Source organism: Yarrowia lipolytica, chromosome 1E (genome assembly GCF_001761485.1).
Source record: "Yarrowia lipolytica chromosome 1E, complete sequence".
Classification (NCBI taxonomy): Eukaryota; Fungi; Ascomycota; class Dipodascomycetes; order Dipodascales; genus Yarrowia; species Yarrowia lipolytica.
In genome coordinates this window covers 3044326-3067569 of record NC_090774.1, presented here as the reverse complement: position 1 = coordinate 3067569, position 23244 = coordinate 3044326, and the positions used below count along the sequence as shown (strand labels likewise).

General features: G+C 48.1%; 8 protein-coding genes across 8 annotated transcripts; 4 read left to right on the top strand and 4 right to left on the bottom strand.

The window, feature by feature from the left end:
* Positions 1-2800: 2800 nt before the first annotated feature.
* On the bottom strand, positions 2801-3601 carry YALI1_E30639g (uncharacterized protein; the record flags this gene model as incomplete). The annotated part of the gene is made up of 3 exons (XM_504400.3): positions 2801-3272; positions 3324-3395; positions 3567-3601. The coding sequence occupies 3 exons, from the start codon at positions 3599-3601 to the stop codon at positions 2801-2803; spliced, it is 579 nt and encodes a 192-aa protein (XP_504400.1).
* Positions 3602-5461: 1860 nt separating this feature from the next.
* YALI1_E30621g (uncharacterized protein) lies at positions 5462-5938 on the top strand (the record flags this gene model as incomplete). Its single annotated transcript, XM_068283130.1, has 1 exon — positions 5462-5938. The coding sequence occupies one exon, from the start codon at positions 5462-5464 to the stop codon at positions 5936-5938; it is 477 nt and encodes a 158-aa protein (XP_068139231.1).
* A 385-nt stretch (positions 5939-6323) lies between these two features.
* Positions 6324-8576, bottom strand: YALI1_E30590g (uncharacterized protein; the record flags this gene model as incomplete). The annotated part of the gene is made up of 1 exon (XM_504398.1): positions 6324-8576. The coding sequence occupies one exon, from the start codon at positions 8574-8576 to the stop codon at positions 6324-6326; it is 2253 nt and encodes a 750-aa protein (XP_504398.1).
* A 1646-nt stretch (positions 8577-10222) lies between these two features.
* On the bottom strand, positions 10223-11404 carry YALI1_E30561g (uncharacterized protein; the record flags this gene model as incomplete). The annotated part of the gene is made up of 1 exon (XM_504397.3): positions 10223-11404. One exon carries the CDS (start codon positions 11402-11404, stop codon positions 10223-10225), a length of 1182 nt encoding a protein of 393 aa, XP_504397.3.
* Positions 11405-12255: 851 nt separating this feature from the next.
* YALI1_E30520g (uncharacterized protein) lies at positions 12256-15522 on the bottom strand (the record flags this gene model as incomplete). Its single annotated transcript, XM_504396.3, has 1 exon — positions 12256-15522. The coding sequence occupies one exon, from the start codon at positions 15520-15522 to the stop codon at positions 12256-12258; it is 3267 nt and encodes a 1088-aa protein (XP_504396.3).
* Positions 15523-17911: 2389 nt separating this feature from the next.
* Positions 17912-19267, top strand: YALI1_E30496g (uncharacterized protein; the record flags this gene model as incomplete). Its single annotated transcript, XM_504395.3, has 1 exon — positions 17912-19267. The coding sequence occupies one exon, from the start codon at positions 17912-17914 to the stop codon at positions 19265-19267; it is 1356 nt and encodes a 451-aa protein (XP_504395.1).
* A 373-nt stretch (positions 19268-19640) lies between these two features.
* On the top strand, positions 19641-20027 carry YALI1_E30479g (uncharacterized protein; the record flags this gene model as incomplete). Its single annotated transcript, XM_504394.1, has 1 exon — positions 19641-20027. One exon carries the CDS (start codon positions 19641-19643, stop codon positions 20025-20027), a length of 387 nt encoding a protein of 128 aa, XP_504394.1.
* A 1315-nt stretch (positions 20028-21342) lies between these two features.
* YALI1_E30462g (uncharacterized protein) lies at positions 21343-22809 on the top strand (the record flags this gene model as incomplete). Its single annotated transcript, XM_504393.3, has 1 exon — positions 21343-22809. The coding sequence occupies one exon, from the start codon at positions 21343-21345 to the stop codon at positions 22807-22809; it is 1467 nt and encodes a 488-aa protein (XP_504393.1).
* Positions 22810-23244: the final 435 nt, after the last annotated feature.

Sequence of the window (23244 nt, the reverse complement as noted above, 5' to 3'; positions counted from 1 at the left end):
GGTCGGCTTCCGGGTTTTAGGCGTTGGTCGCGTCTTTCTGTGTGCTCGCGTTTTTTGATTTAATCTTGTGGCAGCAGGAGTAACTTTGGCGCGTGCAGAGTATGAGTAGATATGAAAGGCGTTTGGTGGCGGTGACTGCGGAAGGCGGATTTCAATGACTTCAGTGGGTATATAACAGCTGACGGCGGTTGAGTGATGGCTATAGTTGGGCGATTTTTTCGGTATGATAGACTAGCACTTGCCCTGAAGTGGATTTTGGCTTTGTGCGCTTCGGACCAACTGAGTCGGCTCTTTGTTGGGTCTGCATAGGAGCAAACCTAGAAGAAATCCAACGGGGCGCAGCGGTAGGGTAAATGCAAGGACGCGACACGACCAGAACAAGCTGTGAGAGCTTGGTACGTAGGGGAACCATGGCAGGATAGACTGTGGGTATGCAGGAAAGGAGAATGAAGAGCATGGGTCAAGGTGCCAAAACTAGTTGTGCTGCTGGTGACCGAATTCCTCCGATCGAACCTCGATCATGTACCGTACTCGTACCGCCGTTATGTCCAAACTCTCCTTGTACGATACTGTGTTACGGGCATAGTTGAGTCGAGAGTGCCAAGAGAAAGACAAGACAGAATAGGCAAAAAGTGGATCGATGAAATCCCCCAGACAAGATATCGAGCAGGCACTACTTGTACCATGTCATGGTAGTGGCATGCGATCGTTTGGCAGATACACCAGTATTATATGGTCTAATGCCATCTGTCTGGTTGCTGTGGGTATCGACAGGCACTTGTACTTGTGGTCATCACAAGAACATTTGTTATACTGTAGATGGTTACTGTATCGCTCAAATCAAAGACCTATGAAGCGTTATCTATCACTCGTACTGTACTTGTATTTGGTTGGTTGCTCTGCCGACTGATTAACTTCAGGCAAGTCAACAAAAAAGAACAAACGGTTGAGCCCGCAGGTCTGCCGATGGACGGTTTTGAATAATTGGGACTTCCATTCTGAGCTGTAAGAGACCGTAAGAGACCTTTTGTAGAGAATAATATGGCGCCAAACAGGGTGCTTTCCGTTGAAAGGGTATGTAAACCACTGCCAACTCCATGCTCTTGCTATAACCGCTTCAACATGCGTCGTATACAACCCCCGCTAACCGTGTGGATCCGTCTCACTTCCTCAGCCCGAAGTATACTGGACACAACTCTTGCGCTAGAAGTAAGTATACTACTATTAACGGTTGGTTATACGATACAGAACGATACCACCATCACCGCCGGACTATAGATTAAGCAGAAACAACACATGCAATCTTCGTGTTGTATGTGTTATGGTGAGCTGGGCCAGGATGTCAGTGCTCCAGTCACAAGTATAAGTGGTACTTGTTCTGATACCGTAGTACCGTTACCTACGATACAACCTGTAATTACCAGTATGTACTCATACAATGAAGTCCTGTCTTCTCCGGGTTAACTATACTCCTCAGAGACCGGCTGTCTACAGTGTACGTGAGTCTCGCTAAGATAACCGATACTGAAGCATAGCCCAGGAAACAGGTCTCACAAGAAACGACCTACAATGTAGCAACTCACCATATTGAGTTCAGCTCCGATCAGCAGTTCATTTACTCTCACAGTAAATATAGTACATACTTGTACTCATAAGTACATACTGGTAGCTGCTCTCCCCGTTTCTCCCCACGTGCTCGGCCGGCGACAAGCCAAACGCCGATCTGACATTATGTGCAAGTTAGAGAGACCTGTATGCGACTCGTGCGTCATGCAATGGTACGGCGAAAAAGCTGTGGACAAAAAGCAAATGCAAGAAAAATTGATGGTTGCAGACGAGGAACACTCCTCACTAAATAGCTGCGAGCATCCTTACACTCTCATCACGATGAATGTAGCACTCATAAGTAAAAATAAGACATCGCAACATTCTACTCTAAGATATGTGGCGTATGATACATACCCTCAACTACAAGTAGCTGCAATACAGACACATGTCAAGACTACAAGTAGCGCTTAACCACTCAACCTCAATTTGTAACTACTTGTAGTCGCTTCTACAGCATGTAGCTCACCTCGGCGAAAACACATCTTTCAATCATGTCAAACAAACGAGACAAGTTTCTTCTCATATAACTCCATAAACCAAAACAGCCGCTCTTAATGAAATACGAAACAAACGATGATTAACCATCGATATTACATCACTGCACATCATCGCACATCATGTTTCAAATCTGAAATCTCATCTTTGAACTCCATCTAAACGGGATTACCCTACCAACGGTCCGCACACGCCAAGATCCAGCCGTGCACAACGTGAAAAATCCACCCCACGATTCTCTCTGTTGATAGGTTATTGAAAAGGTGCATGGCACCCCTATGCCGCTCAATTACGAGTACATACAATATAAGTACTGTACGATTTCAAGCGGCTGTCTATACGGTGTAGCACACATTCCTATTCGTCGCCACATCTATATACAAGTCCGACCAATCAACAACGGTCCAGACCCTACAGATACACAAATCCAAACACATCAATTAACTAATGAGTGGAGTCCTAAGCTAGCGAGTTCCTTTTTAGTGGAGGACCAAGTCATAGCTGTCATTGGCGGGATCTGGCAAAGAAGCCGAGAAAGACCGCCAATAAAACAAGTGGTGTTTGTCTAGAGCGTTTTAAGTCTTGGGCCATAGCTGAAGACTCAATCTGGAGGGAAGTTGGACCCCGCCAGATTCGAGCGTCACGTGGGTTGACTCCTGGGGAGCAGTGGGTTTGTTTGTCGCGTAGTACAACCACTTTAGAGAATCACACAGTTCTTCTTCTTTTTCTTGGGCTGGGGAGGCGACAGCACCGCGTGAATGGCCTCGTCAAACACTGTTTTGAGTCCCTTTTGGGTCAATGCCGAGCACTCAAAGTATTTGACGGCGCCAATGTCCCGAGCACACTTGGCGCCTTCTGCATATGTGATGGGGGCTTGTCGCTTTTCAGCGAGCCGCGCCAGAGTCTCACTGTCGTTACGCAGGTCGAGCTTGGTGCCGACGAGGATGATGGGCGTATTGGGGGCGTGGTGCGAGATTTCGGGGTGCCACTTAGCTTTGACGTTCTCGAACGACGGGGGCGACACGAGCGAGAAGCAGATAAGAAACACGCCGGTCTGGGGGTATGACAGTGGCCGCAGCCGGTCGTAATCTTCCTGGCCCGCGGTATCCCAAAGTCCGAGGTTTATCGGTTTGTTATCCACCATGACATTGGCAGAGTAGTTGTCGAAGCTGAGTTAGATAGGAGAGGTGGAGGGCATCAATGAGGGCGTCAATACTTACACGGTGGGGATGTACTCTCCTGGGAAGGCGTTTGTGGTGTATGAGATTAGCATGCAAGTTTTACCGACGGCACTGTGTTAGTAGGGTGGCGGGGAGGGTGGGACAAGCGGTGTATTGCGTGGGTGTGAAGCCGCCCGTGGAGCAAATACACGATGGCCATCGTTTCGCCTAAACGACCGCCGTCATATCGCCGACACGTCGCGTCAATTGAACCATGACCTTCATGGCATCACGATCACTTACCCGTCGCCAGTGACGACACATTTTATACTCTGCATTTTGGAACCGGTAGCGAGAGTGGATGTAGGGACGTGCTTGTGTAACGAGTCTGTGTGGATGGGTCGCTAGAGAGTCAAGGGTCTCTTGCGAGTGTCTTGATTGAGACTTGTGCAGGGGTTGTAGTGAGTGACGCAAAAACTGAGACCGTGTAATGAGCGGAGTATTCACAGGGAGCGCGACTTGGGTAGTGGAGGAGATGAAGAGTGAGAGCCTGTAAGAGTCCTTGGTATTCGTCCGGTATGTTAACGTCACAGTATGTTTTGCCGTTCTGTGATATTGTGTTTCGGTCGTGGGGTGGTGTGCAAAAGAAGGGGTGTGGTTTGGGTGGTGAGCGTGTGTCTATCTTAGATTGGGCCCTAAAGTCCCAAGCGAAAGATTTGATGAAAAAAAGACAAACTCAGCACAAGAAGGGGTCAGAGAGCTTAGTGCACGGCTGGCTTGAAAGGGTTGTTTGACTGTGACGACAAGAGATAAAATATTCCCGTGGGCAGATCCGGTGGGGGTGATCGTAGTATTTGTACACAGGGTCCCGATATGGCAATTTCGCCTACTGGGGCTGTATGCACGTTGGTTAGGTGAGTAAAAAAGAAGAGTCGCCCCAGTGTGACCAGCCACAGCTTGCTTGTCCGCCGTTTGTTCGCGGCCTTGTTCTACGGATAGTCTCCCAAGTGCGAGTGACAACGGCAGTACTTTTCAGATCAGATGCAGATCAGGAGAGATGGGGGTGTGGAGCATATAGATTGTGTTGACAGGCCTGTGGTTTGTTGCCCATCGACTCACTAGTCGCCGTTGGACGAGTGGGCAGTGTGCCTTTGGGCTATACAAGTTTAGGGGCTGAGGAGAGCTATAGACAGACCTCTTCTCCGTTTGGCTATATTTTTTATCCTTTTAAACTCCCGTTAAAAACACGAAGGTTGTGCTTCGCGTGCGGGCCGTGAGGTGAAGAGTTGGTTGGTTCCAAGTCGGTAGGAGAGTCAAGGGGAGAAGGCAAACGCGTTTATGTATACTGCCGCGATAAAAATTGTCATATTTCTCTCAAGGACACTCATAGTCGCCTTCACTCCCTTATTATACACCAACCACCTCCCTGTAGTCATCTCAATCATCCCCTATTTGTCGTCGCTTTTTTGAACATTGAAATTCAGCACAACATGCAATTTAATGCACACCGAAAGACTAATAAAAGATAATGTTCAGGGGAATGGGGAGTTAGCAGAACCGTTGTGGTTTTTTGCCATGCCGGGAACGGGCGAGAGGTGTAGTGTGGGGGATTCATCTTGTTTCTGTTCCAGAATACACACTCCTTGATTTGTTACACACCACTTGGACCAGTTACAATACACTCCTCAACGGACCAACTAAGACGCTGGACAGGCTCTGTACGGTTTGTAAAGAGAGAGAACCACTGATATTCTGATTAACTATCCTCACACTAATAGAAGTACCGGTAACAAGCACCAAGTACCGTACTTGTACTCTTACCTGTGCCTTTCGTTTTGTATTTTTCACAAAGACAAGCAGCGATCTGGAAAACTTCTAATTACTGTGCGCAAATGGCCAAAAGTGGATATTAAACGAGATTGGAAACGGCCGCGTGTGAAATTACCAGTCACGGTGGGCCAATGTTACACTGCACCCCTGGAAAACATAATACAGTACAATAGGTACGGGATATGTAACAATATAGGGGATACATCCGGATACATCCCAGTATCCGCAATTAGCGCCTGGGGTGCACATCACCTACTCCTGTATTTGCTTTTGACACCATAAAGTCTCTGGTAACAATTAAGGCGGTTTCGTCCCCACACCGGCTGCCCTTCGGGTACCTTACTGTAACAGCCTGCACCAAGCCCAAGATGCAGCAGGCCGTTCAGGATGTGAGTCAACTCTTGTCCTCCGATCGTACTCTACACTGTACCTGTCATACGCCAGATTTATTAATTTCCTCCGCCGTCTTGTCATTTCGGCTCCCCGTATACAGGCAACACGCGCCCAGCATTCTTTCCAACGTCTCTACTACTACTTGTAGTAGTATTTGCAGCGTCCATATTGCCGTCTCCACCTCTGCGCCCCCTGCCCCTGAACTATCCACCAGAGCTACGGCAGGATCTGAGACACTGGAAAGTGACGTCAGTGATACACTGGCACGCTTTCGAAGCACACCGCAGCATGCCCATAAGTGTACCACCAGTATCGCACCACAAGTACGCTGGTCTATAACTAATAAAAGTACAGTACCTGAAAGAGCGGCAAAGACAATCTCCATCTGTACATACAATATGTGCTACTTGTACCTCCCCCCACTAAACCACGTCTTGTACAAGATATCATGATAATTAACCGATGCTACTTTCTTCAATAGTGTGCACAGATCTTTGCCTCATAACAACCGCGTTGTCTCACATATGTGGATGTGGCTACCGGTGTTCTTTTACTCATACAACAGACTACACTGCATATAACTTGATGACAGTTGAGATATATTTTACGAGTTTAATCCTATAATCATGTATCATAGTGGATAAAAAATTCCAACCTCCTCACAACGAGGAGTTCCACACAGCCAATAGTTTCTCCGTGCTTAAAGTAAATTGCTTCCAGCAACTGTCATCCTGTATGTACAGTACCATAATGCTGCCACACCCTAGTCTATAATGAATGCATTTACTAATGTAATTACTTGTATTAATGTGTCTTGGCTCCAGTGGCTTTCTCAGCCTACTGCTTCGGTTTCTTGTAAGCAACGGTCACTAGCAACCCAATGCAAATCTTCCACAGGTTCGAAGACGGGTCCACCAGCTCACTGACAGTCAATGTAGCGCTAGCCTCGGTCTCGATAGATGATGCTACAGGCTGAGGACCGGCACTGGGAAGAGCACGATAGTTGTCGTTCTTGTTGCTCTCCTGTTGAGACAACCACTCGAGTCCGTTCTTGACAATACGCTTGCCAATATTCTCCTTACGCTTGTAAGTTGCTACCACGGAGTTGGCGTTGGAGAAAGTGTAAACTCCTGACTTTTCGTTCGTGATGAACCACTCCTGACCCAGCTCGTCGATAAATGAGTAACGCTTGTACTTTTTGTTCTTTCCCTTGTCACCACAGGGGATCTCGATTGCCTGGCCGACAAAAGAGGGATTCACAATGTCCGACAGCGACTCGCTGAGAGACTGAGAATCGATGGACTGCTCCAGAGACACAGTGCTGGACAAATTGTAGTCCTCGAGCGGTGGCCTGGATGAGTCGTCGTAGCAGATCTGCAGAAAGTTGTCTCGCTTCTCCACAATCGTCACGGGCTGCTCGTTAATGTTGGTGTAGAACATGAACCGGTAGTCCTCATTCTTCACATAATACGACTGCGCCTGGTTGGCCACCATATGATGCTGGGTGGGAGTTGTGGTCAGATACAAGTCTCTGGAAAACCGCATGACAAAGTACCGATAGTAAGGATGTCTGGTAACAACGGAAGGGGCCCCGGGGCTCTTCCGGTCCGCCTCTTCGTTCCAGCAGTCGTACGGCTCGGGTATCTCCTGGTACGGATCAGCAGGAGGGGAAGACTGGCGTGGAACAGCAGCAGGGAAACGGTCGTCAATAGGGTACTTGTAACCTTTAGGAGGGATTGCAACGGAAGAAGATTCGCGTTTGAGTTCCTGCTCGGGACAGCTGTCAATGAGAAACCGACCCTCGGGATTAGAATGCAAGGAGGGATGGTCCACGGGGACTCGCCGGGGAGTCACATTGGTCGTTTTAGTGGGAGATGCGTCCAAAAGCTGACCTGAAGGAGGAGTACATGACCGAGAACGAGCGGCTCCAAAAGTAGACGTCGACTCAATTAGAGGAGTCTCGAATGCGGTGGCGTAAGGGGTCGTGGAAAAGTTGTTGCCTCCATAAACGGGATGTATGTCTGCAGACGGCAGCTTGACAAAGCTTTGGGTATCACAGTCGGAGTCAGAATCGTTATCTGAATCGTGTTTCTCTGTAGACGTGGCGTCGGAGATGCCGTCATGTTCCAACGTGGAAGCTCCAGGAGACTTGAGAACCTCTTTTTTCGTCAAGTGCTCACCAAGTTGACCTAGACGTTTGTCACTAGAAAGACTCTCTTCCGAAAGACGTTCCAATACAGAACTCTGGCTCCCCCCTCCAATCACGTCTCTACTTCTGCTTCTGCTTCTGCTCTTCTCTCTTTCCTCCGTCTTTTCTTTTTCCTTCTCTTTTTCCTTCGCTTTTTCCTTTTCCCACTTTTCCCCCTTTTCCTTCTCCTTTTCCTTCTCTCCCTCTCCTCCTGCAGCGTAAAACTCCTGAACAGCTCTGCTGTCTCTAACACGCTCAAGAGCAGCATAACTGTCACGAATATGCTCCTCACGGGAAGCCTGTAACTCATCGGGATCGGTGGGAAGGTCACGAGAGGACCCACTTGGCTTGATACCGATTTTAGAAAGCGCCTTAGAAAGGTCTGCCTTGGACGACTCTCGCATGCTGCTGTGCTTGGATTTGGGTCGAGCTCCGGCCACCGAAAACCCCTCAGACCCAAGAGGAGGCGTCTTGTTGGTCACCTGGGTGACACTGGTGGTCATAGTTCCTCCAACGTCACTCTCAGTGTAGCCTCTGGTTCTCACGGGAGTAGGAGTTTGGACTCCGTATTGCACTGGTTTTCTCGAAACAGAAAACGAACGAGCCGGACGAGTGTCTGGCGATGTAGATGGTTCCGCTGATGGTCCCGTTCCTGCGCCGCTGTCCTCCCTGTAGGGAGACTCCTCAGGGGAGCAGGGCATGGCTGGGAGAGGGTCGTTGGTGAAGGGAAAGCACTCAATAACTTTTCCGTCAGCCTGAGTGACCATATCGGGGTCTCTCAGCTTGCTCTGACCCGTTCCAACGGGTTTTCGGGGCACCTGGATGAACCGTCTGTTGTGCTTGGGGTCGTTCAAATCTACAGACCACTCACTGTCTGTTTCTTCGTGAAATATCGATTTCATTTTTCGTGTCGGTGTGGTGATGTTGTCGTGTTTGTGTCGACGCTCTTAGGTCTGTTTGTGTGACTGTTTGTGTTGCTCGGTATCTGTACTTGTAGAATCGCTTGCACCAGTTTGTTTTGTATCGTCTGATCTGTGTGCTGTTCTGATGTACGTATGATCTGTCCTGTCGGGATATGTTGCGTGTATCCTATCTATAGCCTCTCGCTTGGCACTGTCTGCTGGTCGTCGCGTGCGCCACCTCCTCTAAACACCCTTCGGCCGCCTGTGCAAGTGGTAAGAGAGCTCCTAGATGCCTGTGAGACGGTCTGTATTGTAGATATAAGAAAGTTTGCCTAGCAGTGGATGTGCACGGTGCTCCAACGCTAAATTCACCATAATACTTTGTTCTGTTTATTTTTAGGTGCGGCTGTGTCAGACCATAGATACCTCTCAGCAGTGCGTCCGCAGAGCCATATTCCTCTTTCTCCATATATTACAGCTGTGTATCACCTATGTATCACTGGGCAAACAGGTTTATGTTCATTGCCCCTTGCTATACCTTGAAGTACATACAGCAGGAGCACCGCTCTGAGTTTCAATATCAAACTACTGACTCGTACTTGTCCAGGTGCACCCAAAATAGACTGCTTCTTGCCACCATAGCAACCTCGATTCAATACTTATGTGTGTCTCGATCTCCACCCATTAATTGCTCTGAGATACAAGCTGGAGACATTCATTTTTGGCCCAGCTCATGCACCCCTTACTGGTGGCTGAGCGTGGGGGCGCATGTATGAGAGGCTTTTTGGTGCTATTAACGCGAGGAGCCGAGTCTGTGAGTGAGGCATGTACTGCAAAGATGGACACAAGAACGCAATTGCCACTAAAAATCTTACCATCTCAGCACCGCTGGATGATTCAAGACTAAGTACAGTAATGTCTACAGCACCAGTGTCTCCATAGAGGGGCGGATGACCCCTCTTTGCACAAAGTTCAGAGCAGTGCATAATCGGAGCTGCTTGTACGAACCAATAAAAGTGGCAGTTTGAAGGACGATGAGTGGGGAGGAGTTTGGAAAATGTGGCAAAAATTGAACGAACTTGCAAAAGGCATGGAAAAAACAAGCTGATCATAGAAGCAGAGACCGTCTGCTGAACCAGTCTTGTTAGGCGTCATTGACATTATTCTCAGACTACATACACTATTGAGATGGATGAGTTCAAATCAATGGTACCTACCAACTGTAGCACGTCTCACTCTCCTCAAAACAACGTGATGACATACATCAATGAGTCAATCGTCCTTTGTCTTAAACATGGCCGAAGCACATTGACGTTGCCTTAGATGCCCGTTTGTCTGTGTCTATTTTGATTGCTCTATATGTTATCGTGCTTGCTAATAGACCCCACCCCACTCTCCCAGTTTTACGGATGTCTTTATAGCTGTTCGCTGTCAGGTGCCATCTCCTCGTGAAACAACTGCATACCAGTCTCACTGTAAGTTCCCAAGTGATATAATCTCCCACACAGTGTCCACAAGCTGTCTCACAGTACGTTGAGACGCTGCTCATCAAACTCATTTTACCTGTTTGATTCGATCATCGATGATGTATCATTAGTCATTAATTATCTGAGTTATTATGTATCGATTTCGTGAACCTCCTGCCATCAGCTCAGCTCCTTCACGTCACTATCGCCAGTCTTCTTAATAGGAGCCATGGAAACAGTCTTGTCCTCAAGATCAACAACGGCATAAACAGACCGTAGGAAAGTGCCTCCAAGAATCGTTCTGTGGTTGGAGTTGTTGCTGGTAGTGATGCCAAAGTAACAGCCCTTGTCAAGTTCGGACCAGTTTCGAGACACAGGAATGATGAGATCAGAACCGTTGATATGCAGGTCCTGGTCGCCAAACTTGAATGAGACATCGAACTGAGGAGGCATACATGAGATCTGATAAGCCCCCTGGTCCTCAAGGTAGTCTCCAACAAACACGGGAAGCTTCATAAAAACCCGGTTGAGAGTCTTATCATCGAGATAAGACAAAGTGCTACCTGTATCAAGCAGAGCAGGCTGAACTGTGTCTTCATCAGGAGAACACAGAGTTCCGGAGACTCTCACATCTGAATAATCCACCTGGATTCTCTTCTCATTGGTCATCTTGTGCTCAACTAAATCCCCCTCATATTTTGCCTTGTCATATCCTCCAAAGATGATGTGTCCATTGTCGTCGTCCAGGTAAAGCGAGTAAGCAACCTTCTTAATTAGACCAGCCTCCTTGAGCGCCTCAGGCAAGTTGGGGTACTTGTTTTTGGTAAATTCGAGGCTTTTGGGACCCACTCCCACAATTCCAGTCAGAGGATCCACTCCAAAGGCGTCATCAGCCAGTCCAAACTGGAAGCTGGGGATGGCCTTGCCGCTGATGGAAAGAGTGTCCTTGGCCCACTTACCCTTTGCATTTCCTCCAAGGTAGTAGAAGGCAAAGTCCTCGTCAATTTCATGGTAGGAAGAGCTTTGGTTCTTGGTGAACTGGCCAGTGTAGTCGCAGGAGCCGTAGCCACAGTCATAAGTGTCCTCCTTGGAAATAACCCAGGTGTCACTGCTGCCAGTATCAAGAAGCAGTCTAAACTTTTGGCCTGGACTCCCGAGCTCAAGTTCGGTTGTGTAGAAGGTCTGTTCGTTGTTGAGAGGAGCAACAATTGGACCGGCCTTGGGCGAGTCGGACTCGGCAATGTTGACCGCTAGAGTTGAAGAGATGACAGGGTCCGCGGTCACAGTAGCAGTGACAGTGACAGTCACGTCTGCTCGAGCTCCAAGAGCATACAGAGCAATGGTAAGGAGAGATAGTTTCATGATGACGAGTGGGCGTCTAGATACCAGCACATTGAGCTCTGCATATATATCTACCGTGGAGAAAATCAGCTAACTGCGGGTATCAGCTTGTTTTGACGATCACTGAATAACGTTGTAAATATGAGAGCTGCTGAGTGGTCTGATGAAGGTCACTATAATGGTGTATTATGATCCAAACACGAAATTAAAGAGGAAAACCAGTTATTCCAAGTGTTTAAATGCACGCCATAAACCCCCATTAGAACACCCCACGTCAATACCTCCCACCACTTACCCACTCCCAGACGCCAGTCACACACGCAATAACCGCGCCGATCGCAGAACCTTGCTCGAGATTGACACGAGATGGGCGTAATAGGGGTAGACTGTGCAACTTGAAAATCTCTTAAACGGCGACGAAAACAGAATACAGTATTTGTCGTTTCTACTTTACTACAAGTAGATATACTTCTACACCTTCTGTAATCAGAATGCGATTACCACTGGTCGGTTGAAAACTTGGTGTACCTGAAACTAACATGAGAAATGCAAGGTACATCCGAAGCAGCTGAGTCTCTAACGTTCCCGAGAGCCTCCCAGGTGCATCTGTGACATGATTTCAGAGTGAGCACATATGATACTGTAGCTACGTATATATCTCAGTCATACTAAACCACATCCCTTTACCACCTGGAAGTAGTTCCCATCCACTCGACTGTGCGTGATGTAAAACCTGTACACAATCCAACGCTGGCACTCTACTGTGCGAAGCCAAACACCCAATGGCGTTTACATAACTCCTATACAAGTGCGTATATACTCATCTCTGGACAATTAAATGCTTATTAATAACTTATGGTGCCACCCCCTGGCTAGTAAAAACTACCACCCTTCATATAACTCTGGGACTTGGGCTTACTACCCACCGACTTGAACTTTGCCAGGAACCGGTTCTTGAGACTCTGTTGCTTCTGGGTCTCGGACTCCTGCTGTTGCAAGTACCTGGCGTTCTTCTTCTTGGACACAGACTCGGTAGATGAAGTAGTCATAGACGGCTGCTTCTTCTTTCGAATCAGACCATGGAAGTTACCGTTGGGTCCAATGATGGTCTTGAGCTCCTCGTCGTCCTCAGCTTCTCGCACAACCACGTTTCGAGAAGGTCCCAGTCGTTCAAGGTAGTCTTCATCGTCATGATCATCCATAACTGTGTCTTGTCGAGAAGCTGTGAGATCAATAGTCGAGTGTGTTTGTCCAGTGATAATGAGATCGTCGTCTGACTCCATGTCCGAATTGCCTCCAGGAGAAGAAGGAGGCATCTCAACAGACTCCTCACACAGGAACGACAGAGTTTCCTGAATTGACGGTTTCTTTTTAGTCTGTGCGGGACCCTCCCGTTTCAAAGCTGCAGGCTTTGTGGGCAAAGCAAACACATCTTCATCCTCCTCTTCACTGTCGGTATCCTGCATGGCTCTGATGAAAGCCGCAGCTTCGGGATTCTTGGCCAGATCCTCCAGGTTGCCAGCCTCGAGCATTCGCTTCTTCTTTCGCTCAGACAGAATTCGACGCTTTCTTCGCATCTCGTCCTCGTCTTCAGAGTCGGAAAAGTCGAGATCCAGATTGTTGGCCCGCTTACGACGCAAACCACCATTGGTTACGTCGTCCAGCAGCTTCTCCACCTGCTTGGCGTCATCATCAAGGTCCTTCTGCAGATCGTACTGCCGGTTGGCAGCGTAGTTTTCCCGATCGGCACCGGTCTTTGTATCGTCTACCATCTGGCCAATCTCAGCCAGATCTTCGGGACGAGTGGTTTCCTCGTCGCTGGCGCCTCCTAGGCCAGCCCAGTCGTCATCGGACTCTTCGGCTTCTCCGTCCAGTAGTCCCGAAGTCGAAGTGCGAGCACGTTCTCGACGCTGGTGAGCAGCCTCGTCCTCGGCCAATTGACGCAGGTAAGCAGTATTGTCCCGTACAGGGGAGGCAACTTCAGATACAGGAGATGATGGGGAGGTTGCAGTAATACCTGAAATGATGTTGTCGACACTGTCAGGGGCAGCTGTATCCTTAACCTCCGTATCTTCTGGGAAATCAAGTTGAGTATCAACCTCATCCTCAGCCACACCTTCGGCCTTTTCGTCCTTATCTCCGCTAACTGCGTCGACTAGAGCCTGTTGAGCTTGGAGACCGTCTTCGTCAGACAAGTTGACGTCACTATCCTCATCCTCCGAATCAGGCACCCCAGCACGACTCTCATCGTCGTTATCGAACCACTCATGGTCAGATTCAGCCACGGAATCGTACTCCTCATCACGAGCTCGTCTCCGCTCTCGCTTCTCACGATCAGCAATCTCCTGTTGCTGACGTCGTGCTTGTTCCAGTAACGACTCGACGGCCTCGTCCTCCTTGTCTTGCTCAGTGAGATCTACGAGACCTAGCTGCTGCCGTTCACGTTCACTGTCGGCCTTCATCTGCGCATGCTGCTTGCGAATGTTGGCTTTCATCAGGCTAAAAAAGTCTGGCCCAGCGGTAGCAGCAGGTTTCTGAGAGCTGTACTTGACAGGAACTCCCTGTTGCTGCATCTTTCTGAACGATTCGGGTACCTTGTCGGCCTCAGCGTCAGGCACAATAATGAGGTCATCGTCGGAATCAGACAGGGTGGATAGCAGTTGAGAGGGTCGCTTGGTGATGTAGCTGGCCATACGATGAACACCCACATTGGCAAGTTTCTTCACCTGCTTCTTGTTGACAGATCGAGAAAGAGATGGGGTTGAAGGAGGCATCATTTTGGAGGGTGTGAAAGGGACCTCCTTCACTTCTTGAGGTTGAAGACCAGGGTCATTAGAAGTCAGAGGAGAGGAAAGAAGATCGAAATCCATCACCGAGTCGTCTGAGTGAGGAACCGAAGTGGTGGCTGTCTTTCCAGGTGTAGTAGGAGCTGCAATGACCGACTCTCTGTTCGTCTCCTCCTCTTTAAGAGCCATTCCAAAACGAGCCAGAAGGTTCTGCTTGGTAACCAATCCCGTAGTGTATACCTCCGGTGCCAGGTTCCGCTGCCGATTGATACGTTGGTTTTCCCGCTCGATTTCCTCCAGAGCTTTCTTGCTGGCCTTTCGAGTGGGTTTCTGGGAACTAATGACAGACACGTCTGCGTCCTCAAAGGGGTCCAGCTCGTCCACGGTAGATGCGAGACGCTCCTTGAGTGCATTGACTCGCTGTTGCGACTCGTCCTCGGATCCATGCTCGGATTCCGATTCGTTTTCGGAGCCAGAAAGGTCCGATAAGTCAGACAGGGTCTTCTTGAGTCCCATTCCTTCGTGGGGGTTAGAGTCCAAAGTCGAGGAAGGTAAATTGGACGAACGCAGATCGTCTTCCGAGTCGGAGTCTGCAATGACTCGGTTTCTTCGTGGTCGTGCAGAGGGGGCTGCATCACGAGTAGTAGCAGATGTAGTGTTTGTAGCTGCGGTGGTGGCAACAGGAGGTGGAATAGGAGAGGGTGATGCAAGAGACAGAGATGGGGAAGCCATAGGTGAAGGAAAATCAGTCTTTGATTCTCCACCGGTAGCCATGTCTGCAGCAATGTCGTTATCTTCATCTGGCTGAGTCTCCTCAAAGTCAGGCTGAGTGTCTGCCATGGAATCAACATCAGAAAAGGCAACCTTTTCTGTCACCTTCTCAATCGGCTTGGACAAGACCAATCCGTCAGCGTCATCCTGTGTGTCCATCTCTTGAGTGTCTTGCTCATCTTGTGCAGTGTCGAAAATCGACTTGCTAGGTAATTTACCATTCAACGCCCTTGTTCGGTTCATTAAAGGCGACGACTCGGCTGCGGCCTGATCCTTCTGTTCTTTCTTGCTCAGAAACTTGCTTCGCAGTTGCTCCACGTCCTCCTCCTCGTCACTGCTTTCTCCAAGATCAGCCAGCAGCTTTTTGACCCGCGAATTGGGTGACAACAGGGGTGAGTTGGAGAGTGGAGCAGACTCGGTGCTGGTGCCCGGGCTCGCTTCTCGGACACGTCCGTATGTTTTCAGAGGTGCACCCATTTTCGATGAATTTGTCGATCGAAGTTCTTGCGCGTGTTTGTGTGTGTGAACTGTGGACTGTGAACTGTGGAAAAAGGCGTCTCTTTTTACACCGTGTATATGCATAGTCTCATTAAGGGCTGGCTCGGACGCGTCGCGTGAACCTTAACGGTGGTGAACGGTATATATCGAGTTAAAATCAGAAAAAATCAGAAAGCAATCAGAAAAGCTTTGAGAATGTACCTCATAAATCTTGATTTAATCCATCTTCTCAATGGAAAAAAATCACGTTATCTCCATTTGAAGGTCACATTATTGCCTCATCAGTTGCGACTTTGATGTACAGCTTGACACTCTAATTAACTAACCTAATTTGGCGGTGTGCATTTTCGTGTTTAACGTGAGGTTTGAAATTGAAATATAAAACACAACCAACACAACAGAGTCAATGTCCGTGAGTACACATGATGTAACGTGTCAATACGCGATGCGGGATATTTTGTGTTGTCAATTGATCATTATATGCCTGGTGCGTTTCATATACATTTTTGAACACTCTGTGATTGCTCAGAAGGTTCTTGTAGGAGGGCCTTTATCCCCACGCCTTTGAGACACGAAGAGTGGTAGAGGTATCTCATTGATGTACACATTTACTTCAGTACATCTTGCTTATTACAAGTAGCTGCAAAGAGCACCGGCAAACATTGTGGTTTCTTAATTATGTACCATTGATCTGTTTCTTCTGAGACAGCCGATGTTTGCGTGGGTATGGTCGCAGCGGAAAGTTGGAGTCGGTCTTGGTGATGTCAGAGGTGATTAGAACTGGCATGGTAATGGATGTGGTGATTGGTGATGGTTGATGAGTCTCGTTTAAGGTGGAACTGCGCCCTTTTTATAGAGATTTAAGATGCTAGTCATTGGCACTATGTGGCCGCTGTTTGCCGCTTCAATCCCTAGTATCGTTCACCGTAGAACGGCTTCTTCATGCCAAATGAGCCACATCCGTTTCAGAAACAGAATCCCCACTGAATACAAAGAAAAGATATTCAGGATGTGTAAGTATGAGTACAAGTACTTACATTTGGACTAACATTTGTTTTGATTTCCATTTTTAGACAGTACAGTACATACTGGCCAACTACAATCAGCGACAAGGCCTGTGCGCCAACCAGTACAGCACATTGATCTGCCTTATCTACTGTACATTCTCCTGAAATTCAGCTTCTCTATAAATTACTTAACTAATCTTATGTAAATATATATAAACACCAATTTGCTATAGCTGTATCATTTCTTGATGGAGCCGTCTTGTTTTACTTGCTTGGTTTCCTCAATGACAACGGCCATTCCTACTTCGTAAAAAGTCTCTTCAATCTCGTCAATTCTGCTAGCAACAGCAGCAAGCTCAGCTTCAAGGTCTCCGGAGTAACTGATATGCTTGTTGGTTTGAATCAGGGCGTACGTTTTTATATCCAGAGCCAGTCTCATTTGTTTAGCGGCCAGGTGCATATATTGGTGCGAGTAGAGATGATGGTTGATCATATCGATGATGGCGGTGATGGTAGACCAGTTTGGTGGGGGGTGTCTTTGAACAAGGCTGAATATATATATATATATATATATGGCAGTGTCAATAGAGCTCCTGTTCACCTTCAGCGACACATACCAGGAGACGCATACTTGCAGCCTGTTGAAACAGCCTCACCATGCGAGTTACGCCACAACCACAGTACCAAGAACAGAACCGAGACTTCTTGATAAACCGCCATCTATCAATTTTCTGTGTGCATAGTAGGGGTTTCTTGAGGTCCAGACTATCTCTGATAGTCTTGACAGCAGTGCTAAATCCAAACCGATTATGCAACACACCAGCTTCTGTAATTTCCAGGTATCTACACACTACGGCGGATACATCTACAGTACTTACAACGATAGTACCTCCACTGCACGGCTGCAGACAGACATACACACACCCCTAAAATAGATGTATTAACACCCGTTTCACTCCTGACACATATTATCCCACGGCACAAGATCGGTCTTGGTCAACAGTGTCAAGCTCCGTCCTCTCGCTGATTTATTTTACTGGCTTACGCTAAGCATTAAGAGTTATCTTAGATTGCAATTATGTTCAAGCCGTCCCCAGCTGTGAAACAGCCTAATTATATCAGCACGTTGTTTTTTGTGCCGGCCGTTGCAACATGGAGAAGCTAAAGAGCAGTTGAAAAAGAGGCCAAGATGATCACAAAAACACAAGAAAAAATTCTCTAAAGTAAATATAGCTCGCAATTATTATATTCCAGACTTTTCGCTAATTTTACAACTTCTCTGCGACCAAATCAAGCCGACGCCTTTGCCCGCCACGGCCCTGCCTCTTCCACCGGTCGATCCGTTGGGACCGACGGAAGAACCTTGTGTTATCTCTCAGTGAACCTTCGGCATTATCTGCGTGGGATAGATATAGTTGATTTGATCCGGGCCTACCAGTAACTCGACAACAGCACCCTACACCATAATGACTGCTTCAAACACCACAGTTTTTTTCGGAGCCATCGTCAATCCCGCCAGAAGAGCACTTGAATACCTGCCCCAAGCTGCTATCGGTGTCAGGGAAGGGGAAATCGTCTTTTTCGACAGACATGCTGAATCGGCTTCGGCGTCTGCTGCCACCCACAACATTAAGAACTTCGACACGGTGGACTTGTCGAAAACCACCTCGTTCCTTTTCCCCGGTTTCATCGACACTCACATTCATGCGCCCCAGTACCCCAACAGCGGTATTTTCGGCAAGACCACACTGCTAGACTGGCTGACTACCTACACCTTTCCCCTGGAGTCGTCTCTCAAGGACCCCAAAATCGCCCAGGACGTGTACTCCAGGGTAGTCAAGAAGACTCTCGCCAACGGAACTACAACGGCTGCTTACTACGCCACTGTCCACGTGGAGTCCACAAAGAAACTGGCTGACATTTGTCTGTCTCAAGGTCAGAGAGCACTTGTGGGAAGAGTGTGCATGGACCAAAACACTCCTGATTACTACAGAGATGCAAGCGTGGAGGAGGCCAAGAAGAGCGACCGGGAAGTTGTTGAGTATATTCAGTCTCTTAACAAACCCGATCGCATCCTCCCCATCATCACACCCCGTTTTGCGCCCTCTTGCACTGGTGAAATCATGTCCTGGCAGGGAGACTATGCCCAGAAGAACAACCTGCACATCCAGACTCACATTTCTGAAAACAAGGGCGAGATTGCCTGGGTCAAGGAGCTGTACCCTGCTTGCAAATCGTATGCAGACACATACCACCAGCATGGACTGCTGACAGAAAAGACGCTTCTGGCCCATGCCATCTATCTGACCGACGAAGAACTCAACCTGGTGGAGCAGCAAAAGTGTGGACTTTCCCATTGCCCCATTTCCAACTCGTCGCTGACATCAGGCGAGTTCCATGCTCGAAAAATTCTCGACAGGAACATTCCCTTTGGTCTGGGAACCGATGTTTCTGGAGGTTACGCTCCTTCCATTCTCAGCACAGCCAGACACGGTCTTCTGGTGTCTCGTCACGTGGCCATGAAGTCCGAAAACGACGCCGACAAGCTGTCTGTGGATGAGGTACTGTACTTGGCCACTCTGGGTGGCGCCGAGGCTCTCAAACTGGACTCAAAGATTGGTTCTTTCGAGGTGGGCAAGAAGTTCGACGCCCAGCAGATTGATCTCGAGACTAACGGTTCTCCTGTTGACATTTTTGACTGGGAATTGCCTATTTCCGAGGGAAACAAGCTCGAGAACCTGGTGCACAAGTGGTTGTTTAATGGAGACGACCGAAACACTTCTACTGTCTGGGTCAACGGAGACAAGGTGGTGACCAAGTAGATTGTTTAGATGATAGATTTTGATAGAATATGAAGTAGTCTTGAGATTTGTAAGGTAATTAGTATACGAATCGTGTCAAGTTTTTACCGATATTATCTATTAGAAATCAAATCAAATCAAATCAAATTGAGAGATTCCCACGTAAACATCAAAATAATATAACTCAATTAATAAATATCATACCCGTTGCAAGATGTTTTTATAATGATAGTACTCGTGTACTCGCACCCGGTACTTGCACGAAAGTAATAAATACGTTTCTCCAACAGAATTACCTTTTTGGTTCGAATATGCATACTCCAATATTGTGACCTGCACCAGTAGCTACAACATCACCAATTGCATCACACTCCGCCACACTTCTCCATCACACATGACGGAATCATCCAACCCGCAAGCGCCACCTACTATAGCCGAGGCCAACGCCAACAGTATGCCCAAAAAGTTCCGGAACAGCAGCTGGAAGGCGCCCAAAAACCGCAATAAGAACATAAAGGCCATCATTGCAGAGGAACAGCGTCGCCTTGCAGACAAGAATCTGGGAATCGACGACATCACGTACTTCAACATTGATGCGCCGCCGTCGTTGATCCCCTCCAAGGCCTACTGTGACATCACTGGTCTCGAGGGCAAGTATCGGTCTCCCAGTACCAACTTGCGGTTCTACAACCAAGAGGTGGCTCAGGTTGTGCGGGACATTCCTCCCGGAGTCGATCAACAGTACCTTGAGCTGAGAGGAGCCAATATCATCTTGAGATAGAGCTGGAGCTGGATAGCTGGTAACCAAAATGGGTTAGCGAATGTATTTATTTGACACCAAGCGTAAAAAATGTGGGACTGTATGGTGTGAGGAAAGAGAGGTCTACTTGACGTGCGGAATACTCTAGATTATTTTTGACGTGAATTTGGGGATGTAGGTCTGATTTTGTTGTGTGTAGCTGTTGATAAAGATGTTTGCTTGTGGAGACTAGCTACAGTAGGTACAGTACATTCAGAGTATTTCAATGCAAAGTCTCCTAAAGTCTAAGTAATTATGTTTGTTTATATCATTAAAATTCCAGCTATTTCAACTATTTAGTTAATTGGAACTGTATTTTAGTTAAGAGCTGTGTATAAATCAAATAATCACAAATATAGGCTCTAACGTGAATAATGGATATAGCACTGATGGATAATGAAACATACAACCAACTTTGTTCGTTTCTTTGTTCGATTCCATGTATTCCAACGCCAATACTGCTTCTATCCTCCAGCCATTCTGTATAATAAACTTTTGCATGAGCTCAATTTCGAGTCACCCCTGATGACGATGATACGATACGCGAAGTCAAAAGACGCGCGTGAACAGGCGAGCCAGGAGGGGTATAGAGCGTACACGAACGGTTCTGATTGGTCAAATCTACTTTCCCTCGCACTTGACATGTCCATTAACTGCCTCTACTCCACAAAACCCGTTTCTTGCCTCTACATCTCGTACCGAACTCTATGGAATATTCGAGAAGGTTTCGATAAGCGTTATGAGATGGGGGGTTTGGTATGGTATAAGCGCCGGTAGTGACAATACAAATCGGGATAAGAGGGCTTGAGTGGCTGAAGAATGGGTCAAGTCGTTGCTGCGCACTATCTGAATTACAAGTACAACTTATTGCGTATATAGCAACTCAAGTGCGCTACAATAACTATCTCTCAGCCAATTACCGTCTTGGGACATCCCCAGATTCTGAGGCGTTGGAAGAGAGTGGAATGTGAGCGGTAGTTGCACAAACAGGGCAGCAGATGTAACGAAAACGGTCTAGACCCGATGAACAAGAACGTAACTCCAAAACCAGCTCCAGAAAAAGCACCCAAACACTGGTAATACCCGTTTTCCACGGTCACGTGCACTAAGAGTACTGTACATATCAAGTACAACTTTCTGGAAGATTCTTTGGTCCAAAGTTAATTCTGGGGGTGGTCATAAAAAGTGAAATTTCCACTCTTCTTCCTCCGATCTGGTTACGATAGGTGGAAATAGGTGGACTTACGAAAACAAAGGCACCACAGGAAAACCCATCTCACAACACACACACATCTCCATGACTACAGCACTAGAATACAAGGAGCAGGGAAACGTGGCCTACAAGGCGGGCCAGTACTCGGAGGCCGTCCATCTCTACACCCAGGCGGTCGATGAAGAGCCCACCAACGCTACGTACCTCAACAACAGATCAATGGCCTACTTTCAACTGGGCAAGTACGAGGACGCTTTGATGGACGCACAAAGAGCCAACCTTCTGGCACCCCATGCCGAGAAGACTCTGTTGCGTATCGGCAAGATCCAGACATCTCTGGGCCACTGTGAGGACGCCCTCAACACTTTTTCGTCCATCCACCCTCCCGTGGAGAACCTGGACACCCACAACGCCGCCCAGATGTACTCGTTGATTCAGCAGGCTAAAAACATGATTGCAGGAGGCAATCCCTCGTTGGCCAAGCATTCCATTTCCCAGGCCGAGGCTCTTCTGGGCCGGTTTGCCAAGCCTCCCCGAGCATGGGCTCTTCTCAAAGTCGAGGCCATGATTGGTGCTGGCGAGCTTGACCAGGCCTCTTCCAATGTCGTTGGTCTGCTGCGAGAGGACTCTTCTGACCCTCTGGCACTGACTCTGCGAGCTCAGATCCTCTACTATAACGGTGAGATGGCTGCTGCTATCACCCATCTGCAGCAGGCTCTTCGAAACGATCCCGATAACTCCAAGGCTCGAACTCTGCTCAAGCAAATCAAGGAGATTGACCGAAAGCGAGAGGAGGGTAACTCAGCCTTCAAGTCCGGGCAGTACGCACGAGCCAAGGAGCTGTACACCGAGACCCTGGCCCTGGATCCCACAAATAAGCTGGTCAACGCCAAGATCTATTCCAACCGAGCCACTGCCAACGTTAAGCTCGGTGACTTCGAGGACGCTCTCAAGGACTGCGATCTGGCTCTGGAGGCCGACCCGTCGTTTGTCAAGGCCCGAAAGACCAAGGCCCGAGCTCTGGGCTCGCTCGAAAAGTGGGAGGATGCTGTCAACGAGTTCAAACAGGCCATGGAGGCCGATCCCAGTGACAACTCGTTGCGATCCGAGCTCCGGGACGCTGAGCTGCAGCTTAAGATGTCTAAGAGAAAGGATTACTACAAGATCTTAGGGGTGGAGAAGAGCGCCAACGACACGGAGCTCAAAAAGGCATACCGAAAGAAGGCTCTGCAGTTCCACCCTGATAAGAACCCCGATAACGACGAAGCCGCAGAGAAGTTCAAGGATGTCGGAGAGGCTTATGAGACGCTCTCGGACCCGCAGAAGCGACAGCGATACGACTCTGGTGTCGATCTCCAGGACCCTAACGACATGTTTGGAGGAGGAGGAATGGGCGGAGGCATGCACGGAGGAATGGGCGGCATGGGCGGCATCGATCCTGAAACCCTGTTCCGAATGTTTGGCCAGCAGGGCGGCGGAGGCGGCTTTGGAGGTGGAGGCTTCCAGCAGGGAGGCTTCCAGCAGGGAGGTTTCCAGGGTTATCCTTTCTAAACTCGTTGACATGGACATCATGGAACAGGCATTGGCATTGTATAGGCATTATTATTTAATAGAGTGTGTCGATAGATTGAAAGGAGTAGGTGGAGTACCGTAGGTGGAGTAGCGTAGTTGGTACAAATTTGCAAGTCTTGCTGACAGCATGTGTATGCTCTGACGGGTCTTGTCTTTGAAAAAAGTGTCTCTCTGATGTGTTCAATTATTTTCTACTCTAACTGATTCGCATCATGACACCAATCGAAGGAATGGTCGAATATGAGTTGTTTTATGGGGTTTATTTCCATTTGCAATGATATGGCTGCTTGGGCGAAGTTATTTCTAAGGTCATAGCTTGTCGTCTTGAGAAGCATTCATCTACAGTATGTACATACGTTACAATAGCTAGAGAAGTTTTTTACATGTTTTTCTCGACACTTCCAGCCCTGTGTT